General features: G+C 44.3%; 1 protein-coding gene across 1 annotated transcript in view; it reads right to left on the reverse strand.

The window, feature by feature from the left end:
- LOC129343880 (capping protein, Arp2/3 and myosin-I linker protein 2-like) overlaps nucleotides 1-16,052 on the reverse strand; it is a 77,582-nt gene that overhangs the window by 40,528 nt on the left and 21,002 nt on the right. The window contains exons 11-22 of the mRNA XM_055000262.1: nucleotides 13,690-13,784; nucleotides 13,025-13,111; nucleotides 11,711-11,820; nucleotides 10,754-10,831; nucleotides 9,515-9,591; nucleotides 7,317-7,421; nucleotides 6,545-6,614; nucleotides 5,481-5,562; nucleotides 4,672-4,768; nucleotides 4,470-4,527; nucleotides 2,135-2,310; nucleotides 711-779 (exon numbers count right to left, since the gene is read on the reverse strand). Of these exons, the coding sequence (XP_054856237.1) occupies nucleotides 711-779; nucleotides 2,135-2,310; nucleotides 4,470-4,527; nucleotides 4,672-4,768; nucleotides 5,481-5,562; nucleotides 6,545-6,614; nucleotides 7,317-7,421; nucleotides 9,515-9,591; nucleotides 10,754-10,831; nucleotides 11,711-11,820; nucleotides 13,025-13,111; nucleotides 13,690-13,784 (1,104 nt within the window). The remainder of the gene's footprint in view (nucleotides 1-710; nucleotides 780-2,134; nucleotides 2,311-4,469; nucleotides 4,528-4,671; nucleotides 4,769-5,480; nucleotides 5,563-6,544; nucleotides 6,615-7,316; nucleotides 7,422-9,514; nucleotides 9,592-10,753; nucleotides 10,832-11,710; nucleotides 11,821-13,024; nucleotides 13,112-13,689; nucleotides 13,785-16,052) is intronic.

Genomic DNA, 16,052 nt, shown 5'->3' on the forward strand with positions numbered 1-16,052 from the left:
ACTCTGTTTTAGCATTTCTTCAACTCTGTATTGGATTCTTGTTGGATTCTTCAACTCTGTATTGGATTCTTGCTATACATCTTTGCAAATGTGCATATATATATTCCTTAATACATTGTTTATTGAAATGTCTTTGAAATTGACTGTACTGACTAACACTGTGCAATCCATCTCGAATCTCAGTGAGAAAGGCCGACTATAAATAATGTAAATAAGAACGAACGAACGAAAATCACCCTGGACTACAGTGGGTTTCTGATCCAGACCCACACGTGCCAGTTTTCCAAATGAATGCTGATGGCATACATGTATGAAGTACACATGAAATTACCATATATGAAGTAGCTTGCAGCATACATGCTATCCCAACAGTGCAATCCTATGCAGAGTTACTCCAGTCTAAGTCCATTGGCTTCAGTAGGTCTAGAGTGGAGTCATTTTACATAGTATTGTCCTGCAAGTCTAGCACAGTGTAAATAAAGCTGTAAACATCATTTGATCAAGAGAGGCTAATTTTCTCACTGTTCCTTACAGCAGCAAACAAACAAAATTTGGAAAGAAACCCCATGAATCAGCACCGCAATCCTCTCAGGTTCCAAAAGAGAAAATTCTTTGCAATATGCAGGGATTCACTATTCCCCTCCCCCATTTCCTTTTCTTGGGTTCAGTTTTCAGCAAGGGGTTGAGCAAGGACAAGATGAAACACCCACCTCTCCAAAGCACGAGCCACGTCAAGGAATCCATACACCGTTGTGTTGTTCCTGTCCCAAATTAGAGTCCTAAGGACAAAAGGGGAAGAGAAACACTTCCATCGAGTCGTATTGGGTCCTTATATAGAGACAAAGGCCTTTTTTGCACAGGTGATTTTTTCAGCTTTTGGCCCCAATACCTCTTTGGGTTTTCTTCCAAATTCCAGACAATTAACTCCCCCTTCAGATTTCAATGTGTTGTTTCAAGGGTTCTCTTCTAAGTTTTCTGCCTGCGCTTTTTCTGCACAGGGAGAAAATTCAGAAGAGAACCCTTGAAACGCGAGATTGAAATCTGAAGGGGGAGTTAATTATCCAGATTTTGGAAGAAACCTCGAAGAGGTAGGGAGCCAAAAGCGGCAAAAATCACCGATGCAAAAAAGGCCAAGAAGCACTTTATGTATATAAAGTTACAAGTTTGTGTTCTGATTGCAGTGGATCAGACTATCTTATATTGGAGATACCCCCTTAATGGGCGCTTAGGAGATGACTCTGTCCAAATTCCCGTCAAAGCAGGAAGAGATGAGGTTCCCAGTCTAGCAAGAAAGAGGGAACTGATGAATGTCTGCATAAAAAGGAAGCACAGCTTGAGGGACAGAGAAAGAGAGAAACAGACAGACTTTGGCTCTGAGGGCCAAGCTACAAGTGACGAATGACACAGGTTGGACACTTGTCAGCTTCCCTCAAGTTTTGATGGGAAATGTAGGCATCCTGGTCTTGCAGCTTGGCTCTCCGACTGCTGTCCAATGGACTGTTCAACTGTCACTTGTCCAACATTCCGCCAAGCTGCCTACATTTCCCATCAAAACTTGAGGGAAGCTGACAAGTGTCCATCCTGTGTCATTTGTCACTTGTAGTTTGGCCCTACGTAGGCTGAACGTGCAGGGTGCAGTCTGTCCCTCTTATTCTCTTTTGGGGTCCGATGTGATGCAGTAGACCTACTGCCCTGTAGAAATGCCTGTGTAGTTGTAAACAAGGCAAGTGCTTTAAAAAGACCATAAGTTTCTACTTCTCTCACCTCCAAAGAGAACCCACCTGGGTAAAGTGCTACCCCTCATATATTCGAGAACCACACATTTAATACAAAAATCAACCCTATCAAAATAACTGAAACTTGGATCCACCAGAGTGTTTCTGCAGATGGAATGATTTCTGCTCATGAAGTGCAACTTTCTCACCTCCCTTCTCCCACTGCAGCCCCAAATGCCCTATCCCAAACGCTGCTCCTTGATGGTCCATCATAAGCTGGCTAAGTTCATTGTGGAAAGCCACATGTTGTACGAGCTGGCAGTAGCTTTTCCACAGCTCAGATTCTCTCTCTGACACGAGCGTGCGCTCACACATGTGCGCATGCGCACACACACACAAAAGTAATGGGACTAACGCACCGGAGTGTTGTGTTCATCAGCAAGGCTTTTGCCAGTATCTTGGCACCAAAGTCTCCCATGGCATTGCCACTGATGTCCAGTGTCACAAGGTTACTGTTGCTGCTTCCCAAGCTATCCAGGAGAATGCTGGTTCCCAGTTTCAGGCGGGATTCTGCCACTGACAGGGATTTGACAGACTGGAATAAAGGCAGGGAGCAGCATGAACAGTTGTTTGCAGAAGGCACCGGCGAGGAAACCATTGGGGAATTCCAAGGCCTTTGAAATCCCTTTCCCGTTCAAGCTAAAAAATTGGTGATCTCCCATTAATTGATTTTACATATTTATATTCCATCTTTGGGCCACTTAGGCCTCCAAGATAGTTTATATCAAGAGCTTCTTAAAAAGCTGAGCGAGACAATATGGAAAAAGATAAACACACAACCAAACCCAAGTAGTCAGTGAAGAGCCAACAGATTTTGATTAAAACTTCCGTAATATACCATGTCACTTACATACCTGAATCTTTATATGACAGGCGTCATTCTACTTAAGTTTGCGATAGCAGTTGTCATTCATAGCAACACTGCCCAGCCCTCAACCTCACTGGTTACTAAAGGCCTTTTAAGTGATCCTTGCTCATTCTCCAGACACTTGGGGATCTGTCACAAAGGAATCTTAGAAGCGCGTGGTTCTGCTTAAGATGGCATTGCAAGGGTTCCACCATGACTTGCCCCCACCACCGTGACACTGGCACCTCAGACAAAGAGGACCCCAAGAGGCCCACAGGGATTTCAAAGGCCTTGTCATTCCCCAATGGCTTCCTTGCCCATAAACACACAAATGCCCACCTCATCTTGGACTCCAAGATGCCCACAGGGAAGGCCCCTCCCAACATTTTGCAGGCCAACCCTGTGGTCAGAAGCCAGGCCTGTTCCTTGATCCCAAGGATTCAACCAACTAGGAACCTCCTAAGGAGATCTGTGCCCCATAGGCTGTCCTAAGGCCCAGCCAGGACCTCGCACCCCGAGTCTCCCTCAGGCCACTGGGAATGAAAACAGAGGAGGACTGGGGTAGAGGCAGGGATCCAAAGAAGAACGATACAATGGCAGCCTGGGGTCTACCTCATCCCAACCTTTCTCAGGAGGAAGACGGGTTGTAAGTTTTGGTAGGAGCTGGAATCTTAACCAGGATACCAGAACGGCAGGGATCCTATATAAGCTGGCAGATGGGTAGGCGCCTTGTTGCTTCAACAGCTCCTGCTAGCTGGTTGTGTCTAACCAGGAAAGAGCCAATCCTACCACTTCAGCCTCTAGGCTCCGTGTTTGTAGGGAGATTCCTGTTCCCAGATTCTGCCTTGTTTAGAGAAACTTGCTTCTCCCTTGCTGCATTCATACAGAAAGGAAATCCATCAACCTTGTGAAGAAACTTGCACAGGTACAAACAGACAGATGGACTCACATTCTAGCTGTATCTGAAGAAGTGAGCTGTGACTCATGAAAGCTCATACCCTACCACAAATTTTGTTAGTCTCATAGGTGCTACAGGACTCTTGCTCTTTTCTATTGCTTCACTCTGCTGGCTCTTGTCATGCCCACACTAGCTCTACAGCCTCCTTGCTGTATGCAAGGTTTATGCTCCCTCGTGAGGAGACCTTTTCCATACCGCAACTTACTAGGGACCTGGGGACAGTCAGCCTACAATGTCAGCCAGACTAGGACAGATTCAGGTTTTAACAGAGAATCCAGACAACCTACACTACCTGTTGCACGCCAGCATATCTCCATTGTCCAGACTCCATTTTGTGACAGATATTTTTAACATAAAATGTACTTGCTGTATCAGTTTGCCCAGTGTTGACAGGAAAAGCACTATAAAGATTTCTCAGCACTACTGTCTTCTAAAATCTCCTCCCTTCCTGCACTTCCAGCTTAATTGATTCATGTAATAGCAAGCCACATCATTCATAAATCAATTGTTACTTATCAGTTTTTGTCTGGAGAGTGTGTGAGGATTAAATCCTGGTTTTCAATTTGCAAGCAAAGCCATTCCCATTATTTTTCATTAGTTGTAGTGTTGTTATAAACTTATAATGATAATGTAAAAGATAATGAGCAATGGCTTCGTCTACAAAGTGAAAATCAGTACTTAATTTCCGCCCTCCTTAACAAGAACCATTTTACGTTCTGGAGTAACTGATACTGAGAGATCCAAAGCACATGAGCTGGGAAGGACCAGGGAATCTGCTTACAGATACTAAGTTATGGAAATGAATAGTTCACAGAAATAGCTTTAAGTTTGCCCCAAACTGGGTAAGAGGTAACCCACTGAAGATGGTAATCTAGGACCACACACTTACACAGTCTTCATCCTGAGTGAGCTGAACAATCCTGTGCAAAATATCATCTAGGGCCTCTCTGGGGGAAAGGAACAGAAATGCTGCTATTATTGTACAATGAATCTGGATTCCCATTGAATGGATACACCAAAATTGAAATCATGGGTTACCTACTTGTGCTTTAACTTTTAAAAAATGACCCCTCAAATGCTAGCTGGCTTACCTGGACCGGATATTAAAGTTCTTTCCTAGTGCAACATGCCTGATGGATCTGCTTCGGCTGATGGCCAACACCAACGTCACCATGTCAGAATCAAAGCCTGGAGAAAGAGCGGCAGCCACAGTAAGCAACCACAGCACACACTCTAGCTGACACTGGAGGATGGTGGCATTGCAATACTGGTAGAACAACCTCAGGCAACAGCCCTGAATCAAAGACGTGGGAAGTAAGGACGTGCTTGCTAGGGAAAGGAGAGGTGGAAGCAGGCAGGTATTGCAAACCCTCACTGTAAAAAGACCTTATATTCTAGCAACCTTTTAATTATTGTATTTAAATATTTCTGTCCTGCTTGCCCCCAAATAGGGATCTACATGACTTTCAACATTGTTTCCCGCTCCTACATTTTATCCTATAAAGTTGGTTAGACAGAGAGAGAGATTAATCCAAAGTCACCAAGCAAGCTTCCGTAGCAGAGTGAGGACTCAGTCCTGGGTCCCCCAGATCCTAGTCCGGCACCCTAACTGCTGCACCACTGCTGGCTCTCAACCCATCAGAGTTGTTTGGCGTGTCCCTTTGGGAAGATGGAGAGGCACACGCGGGTGTCCAGCTCTTTTCACACCCCAGAAACAAAAAGTATCTGTGGACCTAATTTACATCCAGAGTAAACATTGATCCCAACAATCCAAGTGCCGCTAGAGAGGCTGTACGTGCCAAAGAGAGCAAGCCCTCCGCTGCAGAGAACACAGCCTCACTTCCAAACTCAAGGACAAAGGCAGCTTGAGCTCTCAAGGGAGAGGAACTGACAGACCTACCGTTGTCAGCCAAATTCAAATCACCAATTGAGCTGGCATCCACAACCAGGTCCTGGATTACCTGGGCCCCGGCTGATCTCAGCTGTGTAATTAACACAAGAGATAAGGAAAATTCAGACCAGTCTTCTAGAGTGCCTGTGTTAATCTCTGACATTCCATAAAGCTGAAATTTCTGTCCTAATAGTATACTTACGCAATCATTCTTTAACATTCCTAAAACACACACACACACACACTCAACAAGCTTAAGCAAGATATATCTTGTCCAGATTCCTTTGTGCAGGGGGCATCTAATGACCCCAGTGTCCAGGCTCATAGGAAAAATATTAACCAAAATAGTTATAATCCTGCCTTTCTTTTGTGGCTCAAGGTGGCTTACAATTCTAAATCAAAACCTGCCAAAAGACAATAAAACCCCACCAATTCCCTCCTCTGCAATATGCTTGATGCTCAAACCTTATCCAAAGCCCTAGCAAATAGAACAGCACCCTATAAAAACAGTGCTCTCCTCTCTGCCTCAGGGACCCAGAGGCAGCAGATGGGTGCCACAACTGAAAAGGAATGAACTCTGGTAGGTGCCAGAGTTTGTGAATAGCCCAGGTGAGCCTGATCTCATCAGGTTTCAGAAGCTAAACAGGGCTGGCCTTGGTTAGTAATTGGATGGAAGACCTCCAACGAAGACCAGGGTTGCAGAGGCAGGCAATGGTGAACCACCTCTGTTAGTCTCCTGCCACAAAAACACCACCAGGGGTGAACATGTGTCAGTTATGACTTGAGCTATCAACCACTCTGGTAGATGCCAAGTGGGCAAACTTAATTTGGGGCAGGGAGGGACAACCCGAAGGCTAGAGGGCCAGAGGCGGTGCACAGAGACATCTGTGAAAAGACCCCTTTCAATAGCTTCCTAGGTCAAGCCCCTTTATTCTCTACTCTTTTTTTTTTTTAAAGTTCTGAACGCTTATGTCAACCCTCACACCCAGCAGTAGCAGGAAAGTCACATCTTCTCTTCTTTAAACCTGCTGTGGCAACACACAGCAGGAACTCTTGGAAAGATAATTTCTCACCTCGCAGCTACTGAGGTCCAGATGCAGGCCACTCAACTGGGAGTTACGTGCCAATCCCTGCAGCAAGTCTCTGGAACAAATCAGAAGAAATAGGCAGGCAGTAGCCTTAAGCAGAGGATCTTGGGGGTGGGTGGGAGGAGCCTGGTTTTCCATCTCCATAAGGAACTTCTCCTGCCTCCCACCCAGTTTTTTTTCTTCCCAGCTCCTTGAGTGCTTAACTACACCGTTAACTACCCTCACTGCCAAGCTAAGAGGGACCTGCTGCTTATGGCCATCTAGGGCAACCAAGCTGCCTTGGTTAATACTAGTTTCTATGGATACAGCAGCCCTTAATTTGCACATATTCCTTTGTGATGACTGAGGTTCCATTCCTAAGTTAACTCATCCTCAGCAAGTCTTGAAAAGAGTTGAAGCTTTTACAAACAGGAAACTGAGGCTGGGCAAACACTGGGCTGGACCCCATCTAAATTCCATGCATGGAAGCACAATTTCCCCATCTCCCTCTTCCTAAAGCAGCCCCAAATGTCCCCCTGAAATGCCACTCCTGGGAGACAAGGAACCCTCAAGAGCAAGATAAGGGGGGAGGCAGAGGGCTGCCACAGAAGAGGAAATTACTTCCACTTATGCACATATGGATCTTTTTGACAGGATCCAATCAAATGCTATTCACACGATCAACCAAATGTGTGGTAAGATGGTTGTGGAAAATGGACCACATTTGTTTTTTTTCTCATCTTTGGGAGCTTGTTCAAGGCACTCATCCCCTCCTCACCTCAAAGCTTCTGGCGGTAGCTTGGTCCCAGACAATGAAACGTGTTGGAGGACAGAGGCCTTCCTGAAGAACTTGCCGATCGCAGGAGGAACCTCCTTGTTCTTTCTGAAAAGGAAAAGTAGGTCTCTCAGGAAAGATTCTCCATTGCCTCCAGGACGTTTCCTTGGAGATGATGCCTGTCAAAGCAGACGCCAACAGAAACACCTCTGAGACCAAAACCTTGATTTGGAAACAAAAGAGAGGTTATTAGGAGGTTCATGACTGTACTGGGTCCCAGAGAACACATGGCCTAGTAGAAGCTAAGCAGTTCTGAGGTTGCTGCCACATAAAGGATTTCCTTTCCTTAGCGTCTGAACTGGAGCACTGTGTTTTGGGAGCATGCACAGCGTCCTCTAATTGTCTGTTTCCCCCCATCCCTGGCATGCTTGCTCTCAAATCTGACATACTGCAATTTTTTTCTGAAGGAATGCATTCCAAGAGCGAAGATGTGCATTTTTGGGAAGTCCTTATGTACTTGGAGCTATTTTCCTTCTGTCACCCCCTTGTGGCTACCAGTTTCCTCACCACACCACCACAGGGCATTGGGAGGGATTTTTAAAAAAATGGTAATCGCTATAATGCTGTAGTTCTATAGCAATTACTTTTTTAAAAAAACAGTCCTCTAAAAGCCCTCCAGTGGTGCATCAGGGCAAGAAATGCATTAAAAAATGGCGCCTGTCTGAAAAAACCCCTGTGTGAACATTATATTGCCAATGAGTTTGCTTCTGCATTTGCTTCAGCAGTAGTTGCAGAACGGAGAATCCCCAGTGCTTGTACAGGAAGAAATAAGTAGATAAATGGTTGTTTGCAAGATCAGAACTCAAGTTTAGGCTCTGGAGTGGAATGTTCCCATGATAATGTACAATCCTTTATGGAGATCAGGAGCTCTGAGCCAGCCAATCAGGACTCCACCTAGAACTGCACCAACATCCATCTTACCCATAAATCTCCTCCCACCAACACATGGCTCACACCTGCCCATTCTTCCTCCAGAGGCACACATTCTACAGAACATCAGGTACCAAGTTAAAATCAAAAGATGCAAACAAAGCCAAAGAATTTCTTTGAAGAAATTCATTAAAGAAATTTAATTGAAAGGATTTTGGACACAGGATTTGTTTTCGGCAAGGGCAGCTCTGTATGTGAACGATCTTGACTCAATAAGTCCAGCACCAGATTTTAGAATAATAATTCACAAAAAATTGGAACAATGGCAGAACTGCCTTTACAAAATGCTGGCGCCTTGCTTGCAGAGAAAAACTCGTGCAAGAGAAGTGTAAAATCAACCAGTCACCACTCTGACAATCAGCCTATCTGATTATAGTGGTTAGTGCCTATGCACAAGGGCACAGGATTCGATTAATAGCAAGGATACATCTACAGTGCATATTACTGCATAAAAAAGAAACCCTTTTTTTCCTATCTGCTGCAAACGGTCTACATAATACAGCAGTACTGCTGAGCAGATATTATTTTCAGAATCATCAACATCCAGAATGGGGCACTAACAAAATGTAGATTCGTTGCTATCTAGATTGCATTGTGGAAAATGGGAGTCACAGAGAGAGGGACAAAGGATGGGGTATATATGATAATGGGAGACTATATTTGCAAAGCAGAGATGGCACAGATGGCAGGCCTTGAAGATAGGGGCCCTAAGCCTCCCACTAGTAACCCATGTTGCCCTCTCCCACTCTGAACAGTGGTAGAAGAAAAATTAGTCAGTTGCACATGCACTCACTTATGGAGAAAGCCCAGAACTGGAAGTGATGGTGGGTAGCTCTAGGAATTACCAGAAACTCTATGACAAAACCATTGTGTTTCTGGTGATTCCTAGAGCTATCTGCTGTCATTTCTGGGATTTTCTCATAAGAGATGCCAAGGTGAACATACTGCTGTGCACCCCCAATGTCCCTCCACCCCAGTTCCTGATGGTTGCCAGATCAGAGGGGCCCTTTTAATAATCCCTATTCCTTTACCAGCCATGCTCATGCTTTGATCCAAAATCAAGAAAGCTAAAAAAAAATGGGAGGGGGGGGGACAAATTAAAACAAGCTGAAATGTTTGTTGTTTTTCCACCCATCAAGTTCTACATCCGGCTGCTTGCACAGGATAACAGCAAGTCTACAAAGAGCGGAGAAAGCACTTCACGGTCTCACTTGTGAGAGTAAACATTCTTGGAGAGGTTCAGACGGACAAGGCTCCCACAGCATCCACCAGCCAGAGCACCAAAGACCTGAGAAGAGACAACACGGCCCTTAGTAATGTTGAGAACAAACCGGCTAAACCTCTGCTCTGTAATGGAAGCAGTTATTTGCTCCGAGCAGAGTGGCGGTGGGAGAACTTGTTGGACAGCCAATCAAGGGCCATTATTTGACCAGATATGAGCAGAGATGTTTATAAGGCCTGTTGCTAGCCTGCAGGAATGTGGTGTGCGTGAGTGGCTATTTCTTCCTCTCTCCCCTCTTCCTAGGTGCCTTCACTGTCCTACCTCTCTGGGGTAATGTATGCTGCAGGGGGGCTGGCTATCTTATTTTTTCCTGTGGCTAGGACTGCCAACTCAGGCTGGGGAAATTCTTGGAGATTTGGAAACAGTGCCTGAAGAAAGCAGTGTCTGGGGAGGGGAGGGAGCTCAGAGGAGAGGGGATGTCACTCTAGGACTTCCATTTCTTCTAGTCTCCATAGTATACCATAAACACATGAACACACATGAAGCTGTCTTACTGAATCAGACCTTCAGTCTATCAATGTTTACTCACATTGGCAGTAGCTCTTCAGAGTCTCAGGTCTTTCACATCACCTATAACCCGATCCTTAACTGGAGATGTCAGGAATTGAACCTGGGACCTTCTGCATGCCAAGCAAATGTACTATCACTGAACCGTGGCCCCTCCACAGAGTCCATCCACCAAAGCTGCTTTTTCCTCCTGGGGAACTGATCTCTGGAGATTCGTAGTGGTTCCAAGGGAACTGCAGGCACTGCCTTAAGTTCAATAACTCTGTTTGTTGTCCCTGCAATCCTTGAAATATTCTGCAATCCCTGGCTGCAGGGAAACAGTTGGTATCCTCTGCTAGTGAGAAGACCCATAATTTCATAGCAAAGCATACGCTTTGCATGCAAAAGTCCCAGATCCCAATCGTCAGCATTTCCAGTTGAAAGAATCTAAGGACCTCCATATGACACTGTGGAGAGATGCTGCCAATCAAAAGAGACAGTCCAAGGCTAGATGAACCAGTGCTCTGAATCGCTGTTAAGCAATGTCATATTTGTCATAACACTCACTGCACTTGTGATAGACTCCCTCCCCCACCAATACGAGACCTTCAGTTGCACAGGAAGAGGACAAGATTTAACAGGCTCAGTTGTAAGACGACGACAACACCCGCCAGGCACTCACCAGATCCAACGCGCAGTCTGTCCCAGATAAGTCAAGGTGAGCCAAGGCGTTTGGCTGGCTCAGGAAAAAATACAAGCCCTGGAAGAGAAAAGTGTCACTTCAGCTTGTTAAATTTGCGAGCCATTTATTGTTGCAAGACAGACGGTCCTTGAATATCATTTTAGGATTTCGGGCTTGGACTATCTGATGCTCTAAACAGACTGAACAGAGGCTATAACTGAGCATGTGTTTTGCATGCCAAAGGATCCAAGTTCAGACAGCAGCCACTTTTGTTTAATTCAGAGCTAGGAAAAAAGAGCCCCGGGGAAAACTCTGGAGAGCCAGTGGCAGGCAGCTGGATTTCTCTATGATGATTCTCCCCTGAAAATCTCATCCCGCATTTATAAAAGTACAACCAAGCAAACAGACTTTTCAGAACCCTACATTGGCCTTGTAGTATTTAGTTTGGTTTTGGTATAAGGCACATGGGGATACCTATCTGGCTATACTATTCAAATAACCTCTGAGACAGTCTACCTAAAAGTCCTCTTTAGGGTCTGTCTCCAACCAACTTAGGCTAACTGACTGGGAGTCAACAATACCTAAAGTGTCTTGGCCCTTCCTGGACCAGAAAAAATGCCTCGAGTCCAGTTTCGGGCACCAATATTGTTAGCAGTTAAGCTGTCAAATACCTGCACCAAATGACGGGCCAACTTCAGTGTAGAAAACAGCCATATTAAATCTTTATAAGAATTTTGGGCCAGGCGGCAATAAAGAACTAGGCAGAAAGTATGGTGCCAAGTACCGACTGGAGAGCCACAACAGACCCGCCAACCATCCTGTTACAGAAGAGAGGAAGCTAAGGAGGGTGGCGTATCTGATCTTGAAATACGGTTACTCCAAGGCAGCAGTGCTTGGGCACTCCATCCCTAGCAGACTTGTTTCCTGGACAGCTCCCAGATGTTTACTCATACTCACACCTGCATCGTCAGTGGCCAAACTCCCCGGGTTCCCAGAGAGGTCTAGGTGGCCCAGGGAGGTTCTGAATAATCCATTGGAGACCAGCGACTGGCAAAGGGCAATCATTCCTGGCAGGAGAGGGAAATCATGGTGGTAAGAGAGAATGGATGGGCTCCATACAAGGCTCCAGTTACTGAGATGCAGAAAGGCTGCCCAACGACATCTCCTGAAGGGTGAGCCATGTTTGGCTCGGACTTCATGAATCAAAGCAAGAAAGCAAGCAGTCTTTCAACCAAATGGGCACAGTTGGATGAGATGCTCCAACATAACTTACAGGATCTGCTAAATAGCAGCAACTGGTACATGCTGAGCCTTCCCTATGGTGAGGCAGTGGTTGCAGGAGGCAGACTGGGGTGCCAACAAAAGGAAGTAAAATAAGTTTTCTTTTTTTATTCTGTATGTGCATGAGTGTGTGTTTACAGATTTCTTGCTTGTGCAAGCCTATGCAGCATTAAAAGTCCAGTGGCACCCTACAGAATAAACATTTACAGTGCAATCCTAAACTGAGTTACTCCAGTCTAAGTTCAATGGATAGGGCGCAATCCTCTTGTAAAGCCATCTACACTCATGGCCATCTCTATGAATGGAAACACACATTGTGAATTTCCTGGGGATGCTCAAGTGCAGGATTTTATGTGCGGTCCTCAATTCACATGCAGGCTGTTCTTGCTCGGCGGACGTGAATGCTGCTGTCATGGGAGCTCCCTTTGTGTGATTGCATCTGTGAGTGAGTCTGGAGGCCAGAGTGCAAATTCAGCTCTGTTTTCACTGTGAGGACAAATACTGTAGGCTCCTTTGACATGCCAATTTGCATTCCTTTAAGGTGTGAGAAAGTGTCGAGATCTGCATTTCAATTAATGGATGTGGAGGAAACAGGGATACTTTTGGCAGTTGAGGAGGAACTGATGTTGAACATGCAAATGTATTCACATGGAGCAAACTGAAGCATGACTGCACCAGTGCATGGAAAGTTGGAGGGGGGACACGTGAAATGAGGTTCACTTGAGCATCCCTAGGTACTTAGTAACATGTATTTCCATCCTATGTCCCCTGGCAACGAACTCCACAATTTCATAGCTTACTGGCTTCTTTTTGTCTCTTCTGAATCTATTGCCCAACAGACAAGCCATCAAATGAACCTTGACTAGTGCTAGCATTTTGTATTGTGTTTGCGTGAAGGGGTGGATTTTATACTATGTGTATGGTTATATGAATGTAATCTGCCAGGGGCACATTTACAGAGAGAAGGCAGGACCAAAATGAACTCTGTACCTTTTGAAGTCAAAGAGGTTCTAGCAAGACTCAGGCTTTGGAGGCTCTTGAAGCATCGCTCAAAGTTCTGGCTCAAAGCTATTATGCCTGAAGAGAGAACAGAAAAAGTGCGGCAAGATCTGAAACAATATGGGATGCAACTGGATGACCATACATTAGCAGTGCTACCATTCAATGTTGCACCCCTGCTTGCCACCTGGTCAGCTAGCAAAGCCCAACGGAAGGTGAGTGTAGCTCAGATTTTAGCGCCAGCCCGCCTCATCTACTGATTCACTGTGTTCCTCTTTGATATACATTCTCTAGTGGCCCTAGTTTCCTATCTGCAAAGTAAGAAAACCGATCATCTGCTTCATAAGGATATTGCAAGGGAGGGGGAGAGAAAATCAAAATAGGAAACCACTTTGCAAATTAATGCCATATAAACGAGTAACAGTTGAAGCACTTAGAATAATTGGAGGATCCTAAAGCACTTGGCAAGGTCTCCTGATTTTACCTCTTGAGAGTACAAGAAATGAGATAGACTCGTGCACTGGAGTAAGTTTCAGCAATAGAATTTAAACAGGAAATGGAGCAGCCCAGAAGGAGCTACGGGAATGAACCCCGTTCATTACCGAGAAGATGCATGAGCTATTGTGCAGAACCAGTCGAGAAGGAGAACATACTACCTCGGTCCTCCAGCAGATTTCCAGAGAGATTAATCATGTTCAGGGCAGAGTCAGGGTGATTGCTGAGCACCTGGGCCATCCGCTGGGCAAACTCTCTGGAAGGAAGATTGTACACAATAACCAAGAGCGCAGGCAGAAGCTGAAGCTGATCAAAGATTCCTTAATGGACTTACGTGCTGTCAAAGAAACAGTGGAAGTAACTCCGCCTGTGTGAAACTGCTTTTAAATGTATATTGAACAGCACTACTTGTTTCTCAAGCCTTCTCTGGAAGAATCACAGTGTAGAGATGATCAAATGAATGCCTCATAGCTCAGGTTATCACAGGGGGAGGCATGGCTATCCCAAAGAAGTTAAAGCCTAGGACACAGACCCGTGTCTAAACGTTACAGGATCAGTTTTTTCATTCTGTGTACAGGTTGTTAGTATGTGTTGTGTTTGTATCGTATACTGGCCTGCATCTGACCACTCCACTGAGCAAAGTTTAAAGTTTTTCTTCAGTCTAAGGAGACTTCCAAAAAACAGCCACTTAAGTTGGAGGAAAATTCCAGATAGGTGGCTGTGTTAATCCAGAGCAGTGAAAGAAAGAAAGAAAGAAAGAAAGAAAGAAAGAAAGAAAGAAAGAAAGAAAGAAAGAAAGAAAGAAAGAAAGAAAGAAAGAAAGAAAAAGAAAGAAAGAAAGAAACGACTGGCATTTTTGTTATTAAGGTGCCACTACTGTTTCATTGTGTAATACTAGAGATAAATTTTGATTTAGTATTTTATCTAAAATCATTCTAGCACTTAATAAAAGACTATATTATATTATTTTCTCCTCACCCCTTCTTCTTTTGTTACAGCTCTAGATAAAACACCGGGAGCATTTCATGTTTGGTTTCTATATGTGTGGGTGTGTTTGATTATAAATTGTTTACAATTGACCACTGAGGAAGGCCTTAGGGCCGAAATGCGTCTGGTTTTTAACTGTACCTTGGTCTATTTGTGTTGGTCATTGCACTGTACCATCATCTGTACCTTGAGATGTTTTAGCAAGTTTTAGCATATACATGTAGCCTGCCATTCAGGCCTTATGTTTTAAACTTGTTTTTAATCTACATTTGTGCACATTTATAATAAATATTTTCAGGTTGTTACTTAACCCCTCTATTTTGTTCCCCTGCTTGTTTGGGTTGAGTTTGTGGGGACTTTTCCCCACACCCCCTTTTTCTTCCTTGTTATCGTATCATTCCATTAAGCTGAACTGTTATGTTCAGATATGGAAGGTTATAGAATTCTTTTCCATATTAAAAGCACCAACCACAGGAAAATATGAAATAAAGATACTACACAGCGTGCTCACTGGTCACAAGCATTTAACAAATGTTGTACCATCATAAGATTGGCACAATGTCTTTGTTGGAAGTTTGCAGTTATTAAATTCTTAACCATCCTATAAATCCAAGAGCGTTCCTCTATTGCCATGTCTCCAGCATCTGGTTTTCAGAAGTATGTTGCTTCTGTAAATGGAGGTTCCATTAGATCTCATGGCTAGTACCTGCTAATAGGCCCATCCTCTATTAGTGTGTTTGATTATTTTATTGAAAAAGTGGCCTAAGACAGTAGCCACGTTTTGTGGCAGTTAATTCCATACATTTCATTTTACAGGGTATTTAATTCAACCCTAAGTAACTTCTGTGGCTTGCTAACAGAAGAACCTTTGGGTTGCTTTTCTTCATGTGAAAGAAGCATTCTCTGTTGTGGTCAACCAATACCCCGCTCCCAGAATTGCTGTTCTTAGCATATAAATGCAAAAGACCAGTAACAACCCAACCTTCCAATAAAACAGAATTGTACCTTTTAATAAAATGGATTGTAGCTTTAATGTTTGTGCATCAGATGTATTGTGTCATATATGCCTCCTGCATATCTGCCCTGAATGTATATGGGTTCTGCCTTTGGTCTCTCAGAGTATGGGAAGTTCTTTATTGCTATGATGCCAGCAGGTTATTTTGCAAATGTTTACTTTCTCTTCCTCGCTCCGCTGAGCCAGTATCCTTGACTACCAACTGAAACTGGCTCGAAATGTATCCTTCTTGAGAACCAACGGTAAGTTCATCTTTCTCACTGTCTGCTCTAAAACAATATCTCACTCCAACTCTCCCCTCCCCCATTAACAATCCCTTTTCCAAAGGCGGGAATATTCCCTATAACTAACATTGCTAGCCCCACATACGTCACTTCTGCCAATTCCACTGTCTATGCACCTTGTACTGAATGGATCTCTAAAAAAGTTACTTCAACTGGAACACTTGTGTGTTAACTGTGGCGAATTTGGGGTCCTAACTGCCAGGGTATGACATATTTTTTTTATTTCATTGTCCTCTAA

The sequence above is a fragment of the Eublepharis macularius genome, chromosome 16 (genome assembly GCF_028583425.1).
Source record: "Eublepharis macularius isolate TG4126 chromosome 16, MPM_Emac_v1.0, whole genome shotgun sequence".
NCBI classification, from domain to species: domain Eukaryota; kingdom Metazoa; phylum Chordata; class Lepidosauria; order Squamata; family Eublepharidae; genus Eublepharis; species Eublepharis macularius.